This window comes from Macaca fascicularis, chromosome 1 (genome assembly GCF_037993035.2).
Source record: "Macaca fascicularis isolate 582-1 chromosome 1, T2T-MFA8v1.1".
Taxonomy (NCBI): Eukaryota; Metazoa; Chordata; class Mammalia; order Primates; family Cercopithecidae; genus Macaca; species Macaca fascicularis.
Genome location: NC_088375.1, coordinates 183,355,988 through 183,378,850, shown reverse-complemented (window position 1 = coordinate 183,378,850; position 22,863 = coordinate 183,355,988). Strand labels below are relative to the sequence as shown.

The following is a 22,863-nucleotide window of genomic DNA, read 5'->3' as shown; positions in this document are numbered from 1 at the left end:
GGAGGTGGAGGTTGTGGTGAGCTGAGATCATGCGACTGCACTCCAGCCTGGGCAATAAGAGCAAAACTCCATCTCAAAAAAAAAAGTCTGTATAATTCTGACACTCCATTTTTACAATATTCAAAATATTGATTCCTGTTTTGCTCCTTCATATTCAAGAGAAGCCACCAGAACTTAGAGTACAGATTCAAAAGCTGGGAGCTCAGTCGTCTTAGTTGCATGCAGATTCTTTTTCGGAGACAGGGTCTGGCTCTGTCACCCAGGCTGGAGTGCAGTGGCATGATCATGGCTCACTGCAACCTCCACCACCTTAGCCCCCCAAGTAGCTGGGACTACAGGTGCTTAAAGAACTTTGGTCTCTTAAAATGCTGGGATTACAGGCATGAGCCACCATGCCCAGCCTGCATGCAGATTCTTGACTACCTCCTTTCTAACTAGAAATAGCTGCAGGGATAAAGCAACTGGTTGAATGTCCCAATGCTACATTGAGGAGGGAAATATTAGGCAGAATTACCTGGCCACTAGATCTCCTGTTTCCAAAATCATCTCAAGGGCATAAGGTGATAAACAGAAGAAAATTCCTGTTTTATAGAACAGGCAGTGATAACGAAGGTTATTTTGCCTGAAAAAACTGGGAAACTGAAACTTTGTTACCCAGTCTAAGAATTTTATTTAAAAATAACTTGTTTTTACTGAATAATGATGGAATATATGACATTGCTTTATGTCCCTCTAGACTGATAACTCCATGGTTGGTGGCCCCATTTCTGTGATTTTATACGCCCTGCTTATGCTGTTATCATGGCACCCTTCCACTGTTTCTAATGATCTTCCTATTTTAGACATCTCTGAAAGAATGCAGAGTAAACATGAGAAGTTAGTGAATTAGATCTCTCCGAATAATTAAAGATTGTTTAAATCCTGACAACCATTTATTTATTTATTTCATAAAACTGGCATTTACATTTTTTAAAAGTGACTATATAAGTTTAATAGTTTTACTTTCTATTCAAATAATCTCTGGCCCTATCCTCTGATATAATATTTGCTGACTGGTCTCAGAAATCATTAAAACTTTATACACAACCACACATACACAGCCGCAAATGCACAAACTTATTACTGGCATTGTTCATCTAGTGGGCAGACACCAATGACTCTGTAATTGTTCATTAAGTCATCATCACCCATAACCATTCACAAAGTAACAACTGTTAGGATTTTACTTATATTACCAAGACTAAGAGAAATATTTACAAAACAACTTGTATATATGACAAAAACTAAGACTACTAAAATCATTTGTGCAATGGAACAACCACAGAACTGTCAAAACAGGATCAAACAGAGGTTTTTCTTGGGGGAAGAACGAAAGATTATTTTTAGTATCTTGGTAAATTTAGTTAAAATGATGCAAACTTGGCAGACTCCAAAATAATCTTTGAAAACTCTTCAAAGATTTTTCCCCCAAAAAACTCATTCACAGTACTTACAGCACTGAAGTTGGCAAAATTGCTTGGATCAGCCTCTCTATTGGTAGTGGTAGTAGCAGAAGAAGTGAATGGATCACAAAACATTTCAGGATCTTTTTCTTTGGGGCTATCATTGCCTGGGAATGGCTGAAATGGATCATTCAGTTTAAAGGGATCAGGAGAATCCAGTTTGTTGATGGATCTTTTCCCTGGATCAAAATCATCACAATTAATTCAACCAGTAAATACAGCAAATACAAGCACACAAGAACATGTACACAGATAGCATTAAAGTACCGTGGGTAGAGGATGACTAAGTACCTAAAACACATTCTTGTCTTAAATGGCAACACCAACTATCTGTCCTCAAATTCTTCACACATGATCTCTCAAATAGATTCCAGCTATGTGCAGCTAATGAAACAAATAGCAAAGCAAGGATGGGCCAGGAATCATATTTTTGTCCAGAGATTGAATACCACCATCCCCCAGCCACAACCAAGCAGCATGTTCCCAAAAAGAGAGACGAATGGATTAAACAGAAGGAGAATAATAAAGAATAAAGACAGAAATGGCCTGCCTCTGCTGTTATAAACCTCAGCCTGATAACAGTTATCCACTAGTGGCAGTAAGAGCAAATGACCTCTGAAAAATGGGAAAATTCTTCTGATTTTTCTCTAGTTCTAGATACAATACCTAGGAGCATAAAATTTTAAAATTACTGTAGTAAAACCCTGCCAATTTTTTGTTATTTACTGTATTTCAAAATGAAGAAAAAATGTTTTGAAGCCCAGGGCCTAAATCTTTGTGGTTGCTGATCAAATAATCTCTGACCCAACAATAGTATTTTGTCCTATTAGTCACTCACTAATTCATTACCATTTTCAAACAAGTTCTCTAAGTCTTACTTAAACTTAGTACTTCTTGAAGAAAAGATAATAAAATTAGGGATCAAAATATCTCTAAATATATTTTTTTCCTAAAATGCGTAAGCTGGTAATAGCAATCATAACACAACAGATTCCATCACTGTAGCTGCTTAGAAAAGATGCTCATATCTCAATGGATCCTTCCAATAATCCTGTGAAAGTAGGCAAAATTAGAATTGCTGCCAATATTTAACAGCCAACGGTCAGATATATGAAATTATACACTTAAGATCACAGTTAGGGAACATCCAGAAACAGAACCTAGATTTTTAGACTCCCAGTTCAGTGCTCTTTCCAACAAACCAGTCTTTTCCTTAATCTTTTTACAATGATATACAATCACTTGGTTGAAGATTCTGAGATTTAACAAAAGCACTAGCATATTATTTTACTTAAGATTTAAAAAAACAACCTCACTATTAGCATCATGCAAGTGTAAAAAGTTAAATGTGCAAATTAACCATTATTTATTTTTAAATATATTCTGGCAACCTCACTTCTAGAAATATATGACATAAGCTACTTTTCCTTAGAAGGAATCACTTAACTCATTTACCTGATTTTTCAACAGATTATCAGGTATTAACAATTGTACATGCAATCCTTTCAGTCAAAGAAAAAAAACTTACCTGCTCAAGACCATGGAAAGGTTATGATGAAAAGGCAGTATTAATCTGTAACTACTTAGACTGAAAATTTCCCAAGGAATGAGGTATGATTTTTTAAAAAATGTACTAAAATGTGTCTTCTCACGTAATAGCCCAACAGCACTACAACTACTCAAGGAATTATCCTTTTACCCACTTATTATGACCTAAAAACAAAACAAACTTTCCTTTGTATAGTGCTAAACATATACATACACACACATACTAATCATACAAACAAAAATAAGAGAAAAATCACTATTAGAAAAGAGTCTTGGCCAGGCGTGGTGGCTCACACCTATAATCCCAGCACTTTGGGAGGCCGAGGTGGGCAGATCACCTGAGGTCAGGAGATAGAGACCAGTCTGGCCAACATGGTGAAACCCAATCTCTACTAAAAATATAAAAATTAGGTAGGCATGGTGGATCATGCCTGTAATCCCAGCTACTCGGGAGGCTGAGGCAGGAGAATCCCTTGAACCCGGGAGGCTGAGGCTGCAGTGAGCTGAGACTGTGCCACTGCACTCCAGCCTGGGAGACAGAGCAAGTTTCCATCTCAAAAAAAAAAAAAAAAAAGGAATCTTTTAAGTTAGCTAAAATACCATTTTCCTTCAAGAAAACCAATACTTTGTTTCAAATCACTATATTGCTGAATTCTGGATACTAAAGAGGCCATATATTCTTACATTAAAGGACTTAAGGAAGACTTTATATGTTACGGGAAAAGGACTTTGAAACAATCTTCTCTTAAATAAATTATAATTAAAACACCAAAGTACAGGAAACTGCTATTCAAATGGATAATCAATGAGTTTCTAAAAGGCAAAGAGATTTTCTTGACACTTTCCCTTTTCCATTTACTGCCTCTCTGAAATGATTAAGTTAAAAAAAAAAAAGAAAAGAAAAACAGGTTTTAGCAGAAAGACAGCTCATGAAATGTACACATGCTGATCTCTTAGGTGCATGTCTGTAATTCGGCAGTTAGGTCAGAATGAATGACAGCAGGAAGCTTCTGACATATGTTTGACTTGTTTCATTTAAAGCCCTCTATATAAGTAAGCTCCACACAATACTTTTCAGAAAGAGAAAAGCCATGTAGTTGACTGAAGAAAAGTACCAAATCTCATACCAGGTGGTGGTGGGCAGGGTCTTGTTGGAGTTCCGACCTTTGGTGGCAGCGCTGGGGGTTCGTCTTCACTTTTCACCGATGTTTCCTCAAATACATTTTTTGTAATCATTGCATTGCTTACAGAGCTCGATGTGGCTGAACTAAAAGGATCTTCATTGTTGACCTTTGTTTAAAAAGAAATGGTTATACATGGCTACACCAAGCAAACTGTGGTAGTCATGTAGCATTTAGAATAATGACTGAAGTATTATACAGTTTTATTTAATTCTGAGACCACTGTCATTTTAACCTTTGCATTCAGAGTCCAATGGGAGAAATTTTTGAAAAAAAGTTATTCTATATGAGTAGTGATTCTAACATCATTACTTATTAAGAGTAACAGATCAAACCAAAAAAAGTTCAATCTAGATTAAAAGTTTGTCAAGCTTCAGGAAATATTCAATGCAAAACCACCTGAGGCCCATTTTAAAGGGATTGAATGCCTTTCCACAAAGAATATCTGATCTAAATGGTAATGAAAGGAAAAAAAAAAACAGATTCCATACTTCCTAATGAACTTAAATATGAGATTTAATACTAATGCAAAGAAAATGACATCTTGACAAACTATAAAGACAACCTGAAAGTCAATGGTTTTTTTTTTTTTTTTTTTTAAGAGGCAGGAGTCTCCTAAGTATCCTAAGCTGGAGTGCAGTGGCACAATCATAGCTCACTGCAGTCTTCAACCCCTGGGCTCTAGGGATCCTCCTGCCTCAGTTAGCCTCTTGAATAGCTAGGACTACAGGCATGTACCAACATGCCTAGCTATTTTTTTATTTTGTAGAGATGGGGTTTTGTTATGCTGCCCAGTCTGGTCTTGAACTCCTGGGCTCAAGCAATCCTCTCATCTCAGCCACCTAAGATGCTGGGATTACAGGCTTGAGTTACTGCAAAGTAAGCCTGAAAGTCAATTTTTTAAAGCAAACTGATCCCACGAAATAATTTTTTTTTTTTTTTGAGACGAGGTCTCACTCTAAGGTTGGAGTATAGTGGCACAATCTAGGCTCAACTGCGACCTCTGCCTCTTGGGCTCATGTGATCCGCCCATCTCAGCCTTCCAAGCAGCTGGGACTACAGGTGCGCGCCACCATGCCTGGCCAACTTTTTGTATTTTTTGGTCAAGACGAGGTTTCGCCATGTTGCCCAGGCTGGTCTTGAACTCCTGAGCCCAGACAATCCACCTGCCTTGGCCTCTCAAAGTGCTGGGATAACAGGCATGAGCCACCGCGCCTGGCTGGAATGATAAATCTTAATGTGTGTCTGAAGACCCTGCCTTTCGAATATGTAACAAAAGATTAACTTTTCTATAATGAATCATATACTTCACAATTTTACATTTATTTAGGCAATGCTCAACAGTGACATTTTGGGCTGGACATAACTGCATATTGTGGGGGACTAGAGAGTGGACTGTATTAAATAGCATCCCCCATCTCTATCTTCTAGATATGAGTAGCATCTCCTACTCAACTGTGAAAACCAAAAAGGTCTCTAGACATTGCCAAATGTTCCTCTCGTGGCAAAATAACCCTCAGTTGAGAACCAAGGAACCAACAATCTAATCCTCCTTTTCTCTTAGCCCGAATCAATATCACAGCCACAGTGGAAAATAAGTAGTGGACATTTAGTACTGGACTTTGTGTATTAATTACCTTAATACTGACCCTAACAACCTCAGAACATAAAATCAAGTAACCAACACAGAGAGGACAAAATAAAAACCCAGATTTTACACCTATTGACCCAGACAGTCAACAGGGGGAAAATGTGGTTCAACTGAGAGAAACATGTTTAAAAAGACAGAAGACTAAATATGAAGTTGCTGAGCAAACATGCCAATAGAAAATTATAATTACCTATACCATCAATACAGTCTAGTTATATAAAGAAATGTGTCTAACTATAATGTTATCTTTCATTTCTATCTGAAATCAACATTTGCTGTGATTTACTGAAATCAAGTTGCAACTTTGTGAAAGGACTATGTAATTCAAAGGAGGATTGCTCTTTTGGTGGAAACACAGTATATTTTCCCTTCCCATTAATTACTGTAAATTACCTTTGACAATGTGCTGAAGTCGGCGAATCCATCTCCAAATGATTCATTCCCAAAAACAGAAGCAAAGGGGTCTGTGGCTAAAATGAATAAAGAAAATAAATGAAACAGGACAGTAGGACATTCTTTTTTTTTTTTTTTTTTTTGTGAGACAGAGTCTTACTCTGTCACCCAGCCTGGAGAGCAGTGGTACACTCATGGCTCACTGCAGCCTCAATCTCCTAGGCTCAAGTGATCCTCCCACCTCAGCCTCCTGAGTAGCTGGGACTATGTGTATGTGCCACTGTGCCTAATTTTTGTATTTTTTGTGGGGATGGGGTTTTGCCATGTTGCCCAGGCTGATCTCAAACTCCTGGGTTCAAGTGATCCTCCTGCCTCAGCCTCCCAGAGTGCTGGAATTACAGGCATGAGCCACCAAATCCAGCCAAGGCATCAAATTTCATGTTTTCTTTTGGTTAATAACATTCAGACAGTTGAAAACATACAATCTCAAATATTAATTCCTGAATTTATGACTGATACCCACAAAGACAGAGTGTATACTGATAACCCCACAAGATGTATTCCTTTGTATAAATCAACTGATGAATGATTTATAGGTAAAGTAATAGCAAATAAAGTAATGATTTATAGGTAAAGTATAGGTAAAGTAATAACTAGATGATTTATAGGTAAGGCTTTGGAACCCATGTCAAATAATATTCTATGAACTTAAATTACTGCTAATAAAGACATCAAGAAGTACAAAAAGCTAATATAATGCCACTAATGCCACATTTCATACTCATCCTTCAAGGCCCATTTCAAATGCTACCTCATCAACAAACCCTGGAGTAACTTAGGTGTCACTACTTCCCACAGCAAGAAGTAATTTTTTCCTTCTCTGTGGCACTAATTGCATTCTAGTTTGTACCATGGTTACCTGTAACTGATCACCCTTATTAGATGGTAAGGTCCTTGAAAACAGGGAATAAGTCCTATCCAAAGAAGAACGGACAGTCAACAAACATTTGTTGACCATATACCAAGTCTGAGAAAATAAAATGATACAATTCCTACCCTTGAAAAAGTTCACAGTCGGCTGGGCGCGGTGGCTCAAGCCTGTGATCCCAGCACTTTGGGAGGCCGAGACGGGCGGATCACGAGGTCGGGAGATCGAGACCATCCTGGCTAACACGGTGAAACCCCGTCTCTACTAAAAAAATACAAAAAAAAAACTAGCCAGGCGAGGTGGCGGGCGCCTGTAGTCCCAGCTACTCGGGAGGCTGAGGCAGGAGAACGGCGTGAACCCGGGAGGCGGAGCTTGCAGTGAGCTGAGATCCGGCCACTGCACTCCAGCCTGGGCGACAGAGCGAGACTCCGTCTCAAAAAAAAAAAAAAAAAAAAGAAAAAGTTCACAGTCTAGTAAAAGATATGTAAACAAATAATAATAAAACAGTCTTATATGGGTCATGAGAGAGGTACGAAAAACTTGTAGTGGGAGACACTAACTGCCTGGGTGAATCTGGAAAAGGAGCAAAGAAGCCACTACATTTGGCTTTTAAATAAAATCTTTCGAATAAGAAATGGAGTTTACCAAATAGATAAACATGGGGAAAAGAAACCAGGCTACCAGGCAGAAGGAACAGTAACTACAAAAGTATATTTAATGGGCCAGGTGCAGTGGCTCATACCTGTAATCCCAGGACTTTGGGAAACATAGGTGGGTAGATCATTTGAGGCCAGGATTTCAAGACCAGCCTGGCCAACATAGAGAAACCCTGTCTCTACTAAAAATACAAACAATTAGCTGCGCATGGTGGCACATGCCTGTAATACCAGCTGCTTGGGAGGCTGAGGCAGGAGAATTGCTTGAACCCAGGAGGCGGAGGTTGCAGTGAGCCGAGATCATGACACTGCACTCCAGCCCGGGTGACAGAGCATGTCTGTCTCCAACAAACAAAGAAACAAAAAAGTATATTTAATCAATGTTTCACAGGCCTGAGAAGTTGTTTCTTCCATCACATTGCACTTACCAAGTAGACTAACATTTTCAGCTGGAATGCATGATCTACTCTGAGATAGGTTTCACCTATTCAGGTGCAAGGACTACCAATAACATCAAATAATGTTTATAGGAATTGTTGCCTGATACAGGAAGATGGAAAGAAACAAAGCAAACAGTTGGAAAGGAAGGCAAGCAAAGAACTGCAAAAGAGAAGGCAAGACAAAGAGGCATAGAAAAGTTCTCCTCAGGCCGGGCACAGTGGCTCATGCCTGTAATCCCAGCACTTTGGGAGGCCGAGGCGGGCAGATCACCTGAGGTCAGGAGTTCGAGACCAGCCTGGCCAACACGGTGAAACCCTGTCTCTACTAAAAATACAAAAATTAGACGGGCGTGGTGGTACACGCCTGTAATCTCAGCTACTCGGGAGGCTGAGACAGGAGAATCACTTGAACCTGGAAAGTGGGGGCTGCAGTGAGCTGAGATTGCGCCACTGCACTCCAGCCTGGGCGACAGAGTGAAACTCTGTCTCAACAACAAAAAAAAAAAAAAAAAAAAAGGAAGAGTTCTCCTCAAACTATGCTTAGAACAAAAGTGTGCCTACCCACCTATTTGAATGTGTAAAGTGTGCCCATATCTCTAAAAATGAGTATATCTTGGACATAATAAGAGGAGCAAAGAAGATACACTATTTTTGTTTGCTTTGTCACCAAACATTTCGTTACCAAGACAGCCGCAGACGAGGGGGAGCCCGAGTGGGAAAAAGGACTGGGTAGAAGCACAGAAAAATCAGGCCTTTAAGGATATACCAGCAACTCTGATCCTGAAGAGGATGTTGGGAAGTTCAGGGTTATAGGAAATCCTACAATTCTAGCTATAAAAGACGGCCTTTTCATTGATACATATGTGCCAAGTCCTCAGCCTGGGGCCCAGCCTCATCGTAGGTACTGTTTCAGGGTTTCCCTTCTTTCTCTCCTTTTCCTGTTATATCTCGGCTCACTGCAACCTCTGCCTCCCAGATTCAAGTGATTCTCGTGCCTCAGCCTCCCAAGCAGCTGGGAATACAGGTGTGTGCCACCACACCTGGTTAATTCTTTGTATTTTTAGTAGAGACAGGATTTCACCACGTTGGCCAGGCTGGTCTCAAACTTCTGACCTCCAGCGATCTGCCGGCCTAAGCCTCCCAAAGTGCTGGGATTATAGGCCGCCTGCCCGGCTCCTGTTATTTCTGATGCTGAGGTAGCTGAGGCACAGCCTGAGTGGGGTGAAGATGCTCTCCCTGACTGCTGACAAGGGAAAGAGTTGGGCTCATTTCACTTGTGGGACTGAAAATGTGCTTCATGCCTTTTCTCTGTCCTGTCCCACAGCCTTTACAAGTCACAACATGTGTGCAATAGCCTGAGTTAGGTCAGATTTGACTGGAATATTGTGAAGCATATATTGTGAACAAAATTAATTTAAAAAATTACTCTTCTATGTGAAGAATATATAGTACCTTACTAAAGAGTTTTTCTACACTTTCCTCATAAATGACCTATTTAGCACTAAACACTGCGGAAAGACAAATCTTAGATGAACGACAAATAACCTTTTCAGATACTGATCATGGTTGATATGAGGCAGAGAGGCCTGTTCAGGAGGCAGAGGCTTGTTCAGAAAGCAGAAGGACTCACTGAGTTGAACTTGTTCAGATCACATGCAAGACACCTGCTGGGGGGAGTTCCAGAAACACTAAAGAGAAACCATGCAGGTGACTTTCTTCCTCTTGGTGCACACAGGAGCTATGAGCCAGCAGAACTGGGCTTTAGGTGCACACATGACCTCATTAGTACCACCTCTCCCCCAAGAATAAAGGTAATGAATGCTTTGGAAAAATATATAAAAGTATAATTAAAAAATCATCCCGGAATCTCACTATCAGAAATAACCCTTATGAATATTTCAGCATACTTCTTTAACAGCCTGTATTCCTGGTATTTTTTTCTTACATATCTGAGATCATGCTATGCTGATATGGTTTTTTGTGAAGGTGTACATGATAAAGCCACATTTTAGGTATATCACTTTTTATCCTTTACCCTGATTTAATCACAGTACTCATCAGTATTTGACATATATTTGTTTATTGCCTATCTTTCTTATACAAACTCTATGAAGACAGGAACTTTGTTTTGTTCACAGTTGTATCCTCAAGGCATAGCACAAGGTCTGGAAAATAGGAGATGCTCATATTTGTTGAAAATATGCAAAGAAAAAAGGGACAAAACTGTCTATTAAGAATCCTCCAAACAAATATAACATTTCTTAGCACAACCAGCTGAATAACAAGGAATAAGGGAAACCAATTTTAAGGCTCACAAATAATTCCCTGAAAAACAGCTAACTACCAGAAATCTTGACATGTGTCACATAACAATGTTTGGTCAACAACAGACTACATATATGATGGTGGCCCAATAAGATTATAATTGGGCTAAAAAATTCATATCACCTAATGACTTCATAGCCATCATAATATCCATAGTCCTTACTCATGCGTTTGTGGTGATGTTGATGTAAACAAACCTGTGTTGCCAGTCGTATCCAGGTATAGCACACACAATTATGTGGAGTACACAATGCAGGTTTAGTATCCCTTATCTGAAATGCTTGGGAGAAGGAGTGTTTTGGATTTCAGATTTTTGCAGATTTTGGAATATTTGTACTATATATGCTTATAAGTTCAGTATCCCAAATCCAAAAATCCTGAAACCCAAAATGCTCCAACGAGCATTTCCTTGGAGCATCATATTAGTGCTCAAAAAGGTTTAGATTTTCAAATTTTAGACTTTTCAGACCTCGGATACTCAACCCATATTTGATAATGATAATAAACAACTATGTTACTGGTTTACATATTTACTATACTATACTTTTTAATTGTTATTTTATTATTATTATTATTTTTTTTATTTATTTTTTTTTTTAAAGACGTAGTCTCACTCTGTAGCCCAGGCTGGAGTGCAGCGGCATGATCTTGGCTCACTGAAACCTCCGCCTCCTGGGTTCAAGCGATTCTCCTGCCTTAGCCTCCTGAGTAGCTAGGATTATAGGCACGTGCCACCATGCCTGGCTAATTTTTGCACTTTTAGTAGAGACAGGGTTTCGCCATGTTGGCCAGGCTGGTCTCAAACTCCTGATCTCAGGTGATCCACCCACCCCGGCCTCCCAAAGTGCTGGGATAACAGGCATAAGCCACCACGCCCAGCCTATTTTGTTTTTGAAATGGACTCTCACTCCGTTGCCCAGGCTGGAGTGCAGTGGTGTGATCTTGTCTCACTGCAACCTCCGCCTCCCAGATTCAAGGGATTCTTGTGCCTCAGCCTCCCGAGTAGCTGGCATTACAGGTGTGTGCCAACACACCCAGCTAATTTTTTTTTGTATTTTTTAGTAGAGATGGAGTTTCACCATGTTGGCCGGGCTGGTCTCGAACTCCTGACCTCAGGTGATCCATCCACCATGGCCTCTCAAAGTGCTGGGATTACAGGTGTAAGCCACTATGCCCGGCCAATCATTATTTTAAGAGTGTATGTCTTCTACTTATACAAAAAGTAAGTTAACTGTAAAACAGCCTCAGGCAGGTCCTTCAGGAGATGTACCAGAAGAAGGCATTGTTATCATAAGAGATGACAGCTTCATGTGTTTGATTGCCCTCAAAGACTTTCCAGTGGGACAAGATGTGGAGGTGGAAGACAGTGATATTGATGGTCCTGACCCCGTGTAGGCCCAGGCTCATGTGTGTTTGTGTCTTAATTTTTTTTTTCCTTCTTTTTTTCTCTTTTGCATCTTACTTTTAAGAAAAAGTTTAAAAGTTAAAAAAAAAAAAAAAAAAAGAAAAAAAAATTTAAAAGTAGGCAAAGTTTAGATATAGAGGAAGAAAATATTTTTGTACAACTGTATAGTGTTTTAAGCTAAGGGTTTCTTACAGGAGTCAAAAAGTTCAAAAAATTTTTGAAGTTTTACAAAGTAAAAAAGTTACAGTAAGATAAGGTTAATTTATTATCGAAGAAAAATATTTTCATAAATTTAGCGTAGTGTAAGTGTACAGTGTTAATAAGGTTTACAACAGTGTACACTGATGTCTTAGGCCTTCACATTCACTGATTACTCGACTGACTCATCCAGAGCAACTTCCAGCCCTGCAAGCTCCGTTCATTGTTAAGTGCCCTATACAGGTGTACCATTTCTATTTTCTATACGGAATTTTTACTCTATGTTTTCTATGTTTAGATACATAAATACGTACCATTGTGTTACAACTGCCTACAGTATTCAGTATAGTATTCAAAGCTGTATAAGTTTGTAGCCTAGGAGCAATAGGCTATATGACAAATAGCCTAGGTATGCAGTAAGCTACACCATCTAGGTTTATGTCAGTATACGTTCTGATGTTCCCCTAACAACACATTTTCCCATCATTAAGCAATGCATGAGTATACATAAATTCATACCTGCCCATGCACACACATTTTTTTCATCAAAAAATTAAGTAGTCTTCACAGGAGTTGCTGCTATTGCTGGAGTTTGTGGGTTGCAGGGAGCTAGGCCTAGTGGGCGGCGTTGTGTCAAGATGTCAGAGCTGGCAGTGCAGAAGGCAGTGGTCCACCTTCCGGTGCTGCTCAGTGTGGTGGATCGTTTCAACTGAATCAGCAAGGTTGGAAACCAAAAGTGCACTGTTGGTGTGCTTTTGGGGTCATGGCAGACAAAAGTACTTGATGTATCCAACAGTTCTGGAATCCCTTTTGATGAAGATGACAAAGATAATTCTGTCTGGTTTTTAGACCATGATTATTTGGAAAACGTATGGAATGTTTGAGAAAATTAATGCCAAAGAATAGTTCGGTGGTACCACACAGGCCCTAAACTACACAAGAATGACATTGCCATCAATGAACTCATGAAAAGACACTACCCTAACTCAGTATTGGTATTACTGACTGAAACTAAAGGATCTGGGGCTGCCCACAGAAGCATATATTTCAGTGAGAGAAGTCCATGATGATGGCACTCCAACCTCAAAAACATTTGAGTATGCGACTAGCGAAACTGGAGCAGAGGAAGCTGAAGCAGCTGGAGCTGAACACTTGTTACAAGACATCAAAGAGGCTACAGTAGACAGTCTTTCCCAGCTGATCACAAAGAAGTCCATGGTTTGAGGAGACTGAACTCCAAGCTTTTGGGTATCAGGAGCTACCTGGAAAAAACAGCCACAGGCAAGCTGCCAATCAACCACCAGATCATTAGCTGCAGGAAGTCTTCAATCTGCTGCCAGACATCAGCCTGCAGCAGTCTGTCAAGGCCTTTTATCTGAAGACCAACGACCAAATGATGGTGGGGTACTTTGCCTCCCTGACACATTCCGTAGTTGCCCTGCACCACTTTATCAACAACAAGATTGCCAATCAGGATGTAGAGAAGAAAGAAGGGCAGGAAACAGAAGGAAGCAAAAAGGACAGAAAAGATGACAAAGAGTAAGATATAGATAAGGAAAAGAGTGATGTGAAGAAAGAAAAGAAAAAGGAGAAAAAGTTAAAGATGTAGCTTTTTAAATTTGTAAATTAAAATCTTATAAACTAAATCAGTATGTCACTAGAAGGTTCTTGTTAAAAAGCTGTACTGATTAGAGCTCTATGCCTCGGGTCACTCTTGAATGGATAGAGGGACTGATCTCAAACCTAAACTGCAGCATCAGCTGCTATGAGTTTAGGATAAGATAGCTCAGGCTTCAGATTGTATGAGAAAAATGAAGAGATTTCAATGTAACATTTTTGGCACTCCTCATTCTTTTATCTATAAAACCAGGAGTTGAATGTTCCCCATCTTCAAAGACTCGTGGGGTCTGTTTCTGGTCTCATGGGGGCTGCTAAATGGAATGCACGAATTTCATATGTTCTCTGCCTCATACCACCTTGAGTTTTGACCCTTCTGAACTCTGCTGAGAATAGCGCACCATGTTTTAGACCTGTACTTCTGGCATTCTCAGGATTTGGGATCCAGCTCCATATATTATTTACCTTCAAAGACACAATTAAATGGCTTGAGGTCAGGAGTTTGAGACCAGCCTGGCCAACATGGTGAAACCCTGTCTCTACTAAAAATACAAAAATTAGCTGGGCGTGGTGGTACATACCTGTAATCTCAGCTACTTGGGAAGCTGAGGCAGGAGAATCACCTGAACCCAGGAGATGGAGGTCGCAGTGAGCTGAGATTACACCACTGCACTCCAGTATGGGTGACAGAATGAGACTCTATCTCAAAATAAAAATAACAAATAAATGTATCTCTTCCAATTAAAACAGAATAAAACTAAAAATTAATAGCAGAAGCAAAACTAGATGACCTACAAATAGGTGGAAATTAAATATCACATTCAACCAACTGGTCAAAGAAAAATCACAAGGAAAATTAGAAAATATCTTGAAACAAATGAAAATGAAAACACAGCATTACCAAAACTAATGGGATGTAGCAGCAAAAGCTGTGCTGAGATAAACTTCTAACTATAAATACTTAAAAAAAGAAGAGTTCAAATCAACAACCTAACTTTACACTGTAAAGATCTAAAAAAAGAAAAGCAAGCTAAACTCAAAGCAGAAAGAAATGAACAATAAAAATTGGAGCAGAGACAACACAGACGAGAAAAATAGAGAAAATCAACAGAACCACGTTTGTTCTTTGAAAAGATCAACAAAATTGACATTCCTATAGCTAGATGGACTAAGAAAACAAGACTCAATAACTAAAATCAGAAATGAAAGAGGGGACATTACCAATAATTTCACAGAAATAAAAAGGATTGTTAAGACAGTGCTATGAACAATTATACATCAACAAACTGAATAGTATAAATGAGAACAAATTCCGAGAAGCACAACTTATGGAGAACGAGTCACAAAAACACAGAAAATCTGAATTGACTCATAACTAATAAAGAGATCAAATCTGTAATCAAAAACCTTCCAACAGTGCTCACTTCAGCAGCACATATACTAACACTGGAAGGATACAGAGAGGTTTAGCATGGCCCCTGTCCTAGGATAACATGCAAATTTGTGTGGCATTCCATATTTTTAATTTTTTTTGAGACGGAGTCTTGCTTTGTTGCCCAGGCTGGAGTGCAGTGGTGTAATCTCGGCTTACTGAAACCCCCACACCCTGGGTTCAAGCGATTCTCCTACCTCAGTCTCCTGAGTAGCTGGGATGACAGGCGCCCACCACCACACCCGGCACATTTTTGTATTTTTAGTAGAGATGGGGTTTCACCATGTTGGCCAGGCTGGCCTCGAACTCTTGACCTCAAGTGATCCACCTGCCTCGGTCTCCCAAAGTGCTGGGATTACAGACGTGAGCCACCGTGCCTGGCCACCATTATTTTTAAAATTAACAAAACAAAACACCTCCCAACAAAGAAAAGTCCACGATAACATGACTTCACGGGTGAATTCTACCAGACATTTAAAGTATAATCAAAACCAATCTCCCTCAAACTCTTCCAAAAAATTGAAGAGGAAGGAACAATTCCATACTCATTCTGTGAAGCCAGTATTACTCTGATATCAAAGCCAGATGAAGACATACAAATGAGAAAAGAAAACCACAGATCAATATCCTTTATGAAGATTGATGTAAAAATCCTCAACAGAATTCAACAGCACATTAAAAGGATTATACACCATGTTCAAGTGGGATTTATTCCTGGAATATAAGAATGGTTCAACATACAAAAATCATTCAATGTAATACACATTAACAGAATGAGGGGAAAAACACAACACCAATCATTTCAATGGATGCAACAAAAGTATTTGACAGAATTCAAAACCCTTTCATGATAAAAACACTCAAAAAGCTAAGAATAGAAGGAAACTACCTCAACTTAATAAAGGCCATATATGAAAAGCCAACAGCAAATATCACACTCAATCTTGAGAGGCTGAAACCATTTCTCTACAATAAGGAACAAGACAAGGATGCCTGCTTTTACCATTTCTACCACTTCTATTCAGTAGAGCAGCAGTTCCCAACCTTTTTGGCACCAGGGACCGGTTTTGTGGAAGACAATTTTTTCATGGACTTGTGGGTGGGATGAGGGGAATGATTTCGGGATGAAACTGTTCCACTTCAGATCATCAGGTATTAGATTCTCATAAGGAGTACACAACCTAGATCCCTCACATGTGTAGTTCACAATAAGGGTCAAGCTCCTATGAGAATCTAATGCTGCTGCTGATCTGACAGGAGGCGGAGCTCAGGCATTAGGTACTGCTCACTCGCCCATCACTCACCTCCTGCTGTGCGACCTGGTTCCTAACTGGCCACAGACTAGTACTGGTCTGTGGCCCAGGGTTTGGGGACCCCTGCAATATAGTAGTGGAAGTCCTAGCCAAAGCATTTAGGCAAGAAAAAGAAACAAAAGGCATCCAGATTCAAAATAAAGAAATAAAATCTGTTTGCAAATGACATGATCTTATATGTAGAAAACCCTAAAGATTCCACCAAAAAACCATTAGAACTAATAGTTGAATTTGGTACAGTAGCAGGATACAAAAATCAACATATAAAAATCAGTCATATTTCTATATACTAACAATGAACAATCTGGAAAGGAAATAAAGAAAACAATTCCATTTACAACAGCAACAAAAATAATGAAATACTTAGGAATTAACCAAGGAGAACTCGTATACTGACAACTACAACACATTCTGAAAGAAATTAAAGACACAAACAAATGGAAAGATATCCCATGTTCACAGATTAGAAGACTTAATATTGTTAAGATAGTAATATTACCCAAAGTGATCTACAGATTCAATGCAATCCCTATCAAAAATCCCAATTACTTTTTTTTTTTGGCAGAAATAGAAAAATTCATCCTAAAATTCATATGGAATCTCAAGGAACCTGAATAGCCAAAGCAGTCCTTTTCTTTTCTTTCTTTTTTTTTTTTTTTTGAGATAGGGTCTGGCTCAGTCACCCAGGCTAGAGCACAGTGGCATGATCTTGGCTCACTGCAACCTCTGCCTCTTGGCTCAAGTGATCCTTCCACCTCAGCTTCCCAAGTAGCTGGGAGTACAGGTGCATCCCACTATGACTAGCTGATTTTTGCATTTTTTGTAGAAACGGAGTCTCACTATGTTGCGCAGGCTAGTCTTTAACTCCTGAACTCAGACATTGGCCAGGCTGGTCTTGAACTCCTGAGCTCAGGTGATCCACCCACCTTGACCTCCCAAAGTACTGGGAATTACATGCATGAGCCACTGTGCCTGGCCCAAAGCAGTCTTAAAAAGGAACAACGAAGTTGGTAGTCAAACTTTCTGATTTCAAATTTTATTTCAAAGCTACAGTAATTAAAACAGTGAGGAACTGCATAAATACAGACCATATAGATCAATGGAACAGAATCCAGAATCCAGAAACAAACCCTCACATATATGGTCAAATGATTTTCAACAAATGTGCCAAGAACAAACAATGGAAAAAGGACGGTCTTTACAAGAAAAGGTGATGGGAAAACTGAATATCCATATGCAAATTAATGAAGTTGGACTCTTACCTCATACCATATACAAAAATTAACTCAAAATGGATTAAATACCTAAATTTAAGAGCTAAAACTATAAAACTTATAGGGGAAATGCTTCCTGACACTGGATTTAGCAATGCTTTCTTGGTTATAACACTAAAAGCAAAGGCAACAACAACACAATAGATAAAAAGAGCTACATCAAAATTAAAAACATTTGTTCACCAGTGGACAGTATTAACAGAATGAAAAGGTAACCCATGGGATGGGAGAAAATATTTGCAAATCATTTATCTGATAAGGGGTTAATACCTAGGATATATAAAAAAATCAACAAAAAACAACCTGATTTAGAAATGGGCAGAGGACTTGAATAGATATTTCTCCACAGAAGATATACAAATAGCCAATAAGCATATTAAAAAATGCACAACATACTAATCATTAGGGAAATACAAATCAAAGCAATAAATACCACTTCACACCCATTAGGATGCCTATTATAATAAAACAGAAAATAGTAAGGGTTGGCAAAGATGGGGAGACACTGGAACCACTGTGAACTGTTGGTTGGAGTATAAAATAGTATGGCTGTTGTGGAGAATAGTACGATCGTTTCTCAAAAAACTAAAAACAGCATTACCCTGTGATCCAGCAATTCTACTTTTAGAATTATACCCAAAAGAATTGAAAGCAGGGACTCAAACAGATATCTGTACCCACACATTCACAGCAACATTATGCACATAGACAAAATGTGGGCAACTAAGTGTCCATTAATGAATGAACAAATAAACAAAATGCAGTATATACATACAATAGACTATTATTAAGCCTAAAAAAGGTAAAAAATTCAGATACATTCTACTATGTGGATGAACCTTGAGAATATTAGGGTAAATGAAATAAGTCAATCATCAAAAGACAAATACTTTATGATTCCACTTATATAAGTATACAGAGTAGTAATGATGGTTGTTAGGGTTTGGTGAGAGGGAGAATAGGGAATTATCTAATGGATAGAGAATTTCAGTTCTGGAATATGAAAAAAGTTTTTGAGATGGATGGTGGTGATGATTGCACAACAATGTGAATGTACTTAATGCCCTTGAACTGTACATTTAAAAAAGGTTAAAATGCCAAAGTTTATGTTACGTATATTTTACCACAATTTAAAAAAACTACTTATCATAACAAAATAAGTAATATCTACCCACTGGACTCCCATTACATGTTCTCTGAGAAGAGCAGCTGGCTCATTTGTTCATTCAATAATATACGCCCAGGCACATTTTCAGGTTCTTGGGTTATATCAGTGAAAACAAGGATCTCAATTCCTTCTGGAGCCTAATTTCTAATAGGATGAAAAGGAAACAGATAAGAGAAAAATGAAGTAATTTATATAATAATAAGATGGAAAGTAGTAAGTTATAATGAAAGAAGAAAAGTAGAGAATAGTAATGTGGGAGCACTGAGCTGGGTAGTGGTACTTGTAAACGTTAGATAGAGTGGCCAGAATAAGCTTCACTGAGAAGGTGACATCTGAATTAAGATTTGTCAGAGGTAACAGAGATTATCATATGAACATATGGAGAAGGATCATACCAGGAAGAGGGAACAGCTAGTGCAAAGGGCCAAAGAACATGGCTCTGTTGTTTGTGCAGCAGCAAGAAGACCAGTGTGGCTGGAGCAGAGTGAGTAATGGGAATAATGATGAGATATTGTTAGAAAAGTGCAGGCCACTGTAAGGCTTTTACTGGATATAATTTGAAGGTAGAGTCAATAAGATTTCTTGACAGATTAGAGATAGAGGAAGAGCAAAAGAAGAACGAAGGATGATTCTAAGATTTTAGAATCATCTTAGACTACATTAAAGATGAACCATGAACTAAGATGTGGAAGGTGCCAAGAAAAGCAGGTCTAGGAAGGAAAAATAGCTGCTTTGTGTTAGATTTATGCATTAGATGTATCTATCAGACATTCACATGGAGATTCCAAATAAATTAGCTGGAAAAATGAGCCTGGAGTTCAGGAAAGAGATGTGACTAGAGATACAGATCAGTGTATCAATAGTATTTGAAGCCACAGATGATTTCCCCCAAGGGAATACAGATAAAAAAGAAAAGAGGTCCAAGGACTAAGACTTGGGACAACACAATATTAAGAGGTTGAGAAAAAGAGGAAATATCAACAAAGGAGATTAAGAAAGAATGACCAAAGAGGCAGGTGGAAAACCAGAGACCTCATTTGAATTGGGTACATCTAATACTACAACTTTAACCTTCTGAAAACTGTTTCGTCTCTCCACGCCTGGATTTTCCTTGTCTGTACAATAAACATAATACAAATTATCTAACGTAGCTGTTGTGAGAATTAAATGGGACCAAGTAGAGAAAAATGATTAGCATGTTGACTGTTGGAACTCTGCAAGTGTTCAATGAATAGTAGCCATTATTACTATAATTAATGATAAATCTTAGCCTCCTCCTAGACTATTATCGTCATTTATTCTACCACTTTACAGGAAATGAATTAGGAACTGGAATTTAAGCAGAAGATCAACAGAGGTATTAGAAACCTTTAATGTAACACTGTAACCTACCACTTCAGCCTTAACTTGACTATTCCTCTATCTTGCAAAAATAGAGAAATAGCTCTTGCAAAAAATGTGTTAGTTTTTCCTTGAATATGCCCTATATGTTCTGCCTCCACTTCCTGTTCACATTGTTCTTTTTGCTCCACATAATCTCTTTCCATATTTACCTGCTAAAATACTAGCTCATGCTTTTAAGGCATACCACAAAAGCCACATTCCACTTTGATATCATTATTGATTTATCCTTAATGTGGTCTCCCCTTCCTTTAATCTTTGTTGGTTTAATTAACTCTATGGCACCTACCATTTCCTTAGGTTATCCTTTTTAATTCTATAATACCCCTAGCAATATAATCAGTTTAATAATGAGGGTATAAAAAGAGCACATGTACTTAAAAATATGTAATTTAACCACTGTTAATACAATAAACCTTTTAGAAGTCTCATTTGCTCTCATTCTAAGTTTCTGTTTAAATCAATATTCAGCCTACATTAAATCTTGTTTTCTACATACCTACTTTTTGTATTCCTCACTCTTGCTACTCATGTTGGGAGTTAATTTCCAACCTGAAAACAATGCACTCTGCTAAATCTCATCTTGTTACAATTTGTTCATTATAAGAAACCCAACCTGTTTTTTGGAGCCAGACTTTTTTTTGGAGACAGTCTCACTCTGTTGCCCAGGCTGGCGTGCAATGGCACAATCTCGGCTCACTGCAACCTCCGCCTTCTGGGTTTAAGCAATTCTCCTGCCTCTGCCTCCCAAGTAGCTGGAATTACAGGCACCCACCACCATGCCCGGCTAATTTTTGTATTTTTAGTGGAGACGGGTTTTCACCATGTTGGCCAGGCTGGTCTCGAACTCCTGACCTCAAGTGATGTACCTGCCTCAGCCTCCCAAAATGCTGGGATTACAGCCGTGAGCCACTGCACCCAGACTTCTGTAAAGGCATTTCTACTATTCTTTTTCTATGTTCATAATCCTTAATTAGTCACAATTAATACATTTGTATACTGAACAACTCACTCTATATTCACCTGGAAAAATAAAGCAATCTATTTTCAGCATATTAGAGTATTTAGACATTTGACTTTACTTTCCTCAAATTTTCTGCTTTCCCAAATGATAGCTGGTCTGTTTTTGTTTTAAATGAACAGTGGAAAAGAAGCAGAGTTACTTTGTTGAAAAAGCTTTTTGATTTTGTCAGACCTAACGTTGAATCGTGGCTTTACCTGGTTCAAATCTATTAAACTGTACAATCTTGATGAACACTGCTTAATATTCTGGTCCTTAGTTTATGATTAAAATGAGATTACTATTTAAAAAGGTTATTAAAAGAATAAATAAAAAATTAGATACCATAAATGAAGTATGAAGACTGGATGCTAAAATAACACTTAGCTTTTCTCTGTATTGTTAACAGAACCCATTTGTATTTGTAAAGCAATTTTCATTTTCTATTGGAAGCCACTAATCTTTTAACTTAGACCAAGATCCATAACAGTCAATGCTGACTTTAAAGCTGCCAAGCAACACAGCATTTTATAAAGCAAAACATTTTTATTGGTTTACTGATACTGGGTAGAGTTCATATTCTAGTATAATATTCAACATGAACAATAAATGAAATAATGAAAGATAAGTAGAAAGTGACACACAAATGCTTGTTATTATTGGTAAATTACAATTGGATATAATTACGCAATAATTTTAAAGCTATAAATAACAGGACAAATATATTTAGAGGCAAAGAAAAAATCTTAAAAAAAAGTGTAATGTTTAACGTTCAATGAAGTTGATAAATTATTTATTTACCTGAATCGCTTGCTGCAACAACTGTTCCACCAGGAGCAAAAGGATCATTGTGCTTCAATGTTTCCACCTAAACAAAGCATATAAAACGATGAATGAGAGAGGCAATACCATAGCTGAAACCTCATCACCACTCCAAAGAATATACTATCTACAAATTCTTAATTAAGGAATATAGACATTAGGAACAAATGTTTCCCCATAGTGATCTGCAATCTTACTAACTGGAAATAATACGTATTATTTTCTAATCTTAACTGTGAAATATAACATCCATTCAGAAAAGTACATGAAACAGATCTATGGTTTAACAAGTATGTATCAAGTGAACACTTGTGTAGTTATCTCCCAGGAAACTGACTATACCTCGGAAGTCTTCATGTGCCCCTCTATAATCACAATCCTGATTTTGGTGATACTCGTTTATTTTTTTCTTCATAATCTTGCTAGTTGTATAGATGTACATTGTTTTAACTTTTTACTTATTTCATTTTTTAGAGACAGGGTCTCACTCTGTCACCCCAGCTGGAATACAGTGGTGTGATCACAGCTCACTATAACCTCAAACTCCTGGGCTCAAGTGATCCTCCTGCCTCTCCCCTGCCTTAGCCTCCCGAATAGCTGGGACTACAA

The 22,863-nt window shown here is 38.3% G+C and overlaps 1 protein-coding gene, 1 non-coding gene and 1 pseudogene across 21 annotated transcripts in view; 2 read left to right on the top strand and 1 right to left on the bottom strand.

Annotated features, from left to right (window-relative positions):
* Window positions 1–22,863, bottom strand: part of EPS15 (epidermal growth factor receptor pathway substrate 15) — a 161,741-nt gene that overhangs the window by 4,396 nt on the left and 134,482 nt on the right. For all 20 annotated transcript variants that reach the window (XM_074006968.1, XM_074006963.1, XM_074006967.1 and 17 more), the window contains 4 exons: window positions 22,234–22,300; window positions 6,276–6,352; window positions 4,178–4,340; window positions 1,494–1,681 (listed from right to left, as the gene is read on the bottom strand). In XM_074006968.1, coding sequence (XP_073863069.1) covers window positions 1,494–1,681; window positions 4,178–4,340; window positions 6,276–6,352; window positions 22,234–22,300 — 495 coding nt within the window. The remainder of the gene's footprint in view (window positions 1–1,493; window positions 1,682–4,177; window positions 4,341–6,275; window positions 6,353–22,233; window positions 22,301–22,863) is intronic.
* Window positions 13,080–13,836, top strand: LOC102127180 (26S proteasome non-ATPase regulatory subunit 7 pseudogene; annotated as a pseudogene).
* Window positions 15,261–15,367, top strand: LOC123570882 (U6 spliceosomal RNA). The gene has a single exon (XR_006695099.1). It is a non-coding gene; the product is annotated as a U6 spliceosomal RNA (small nuclear RNA).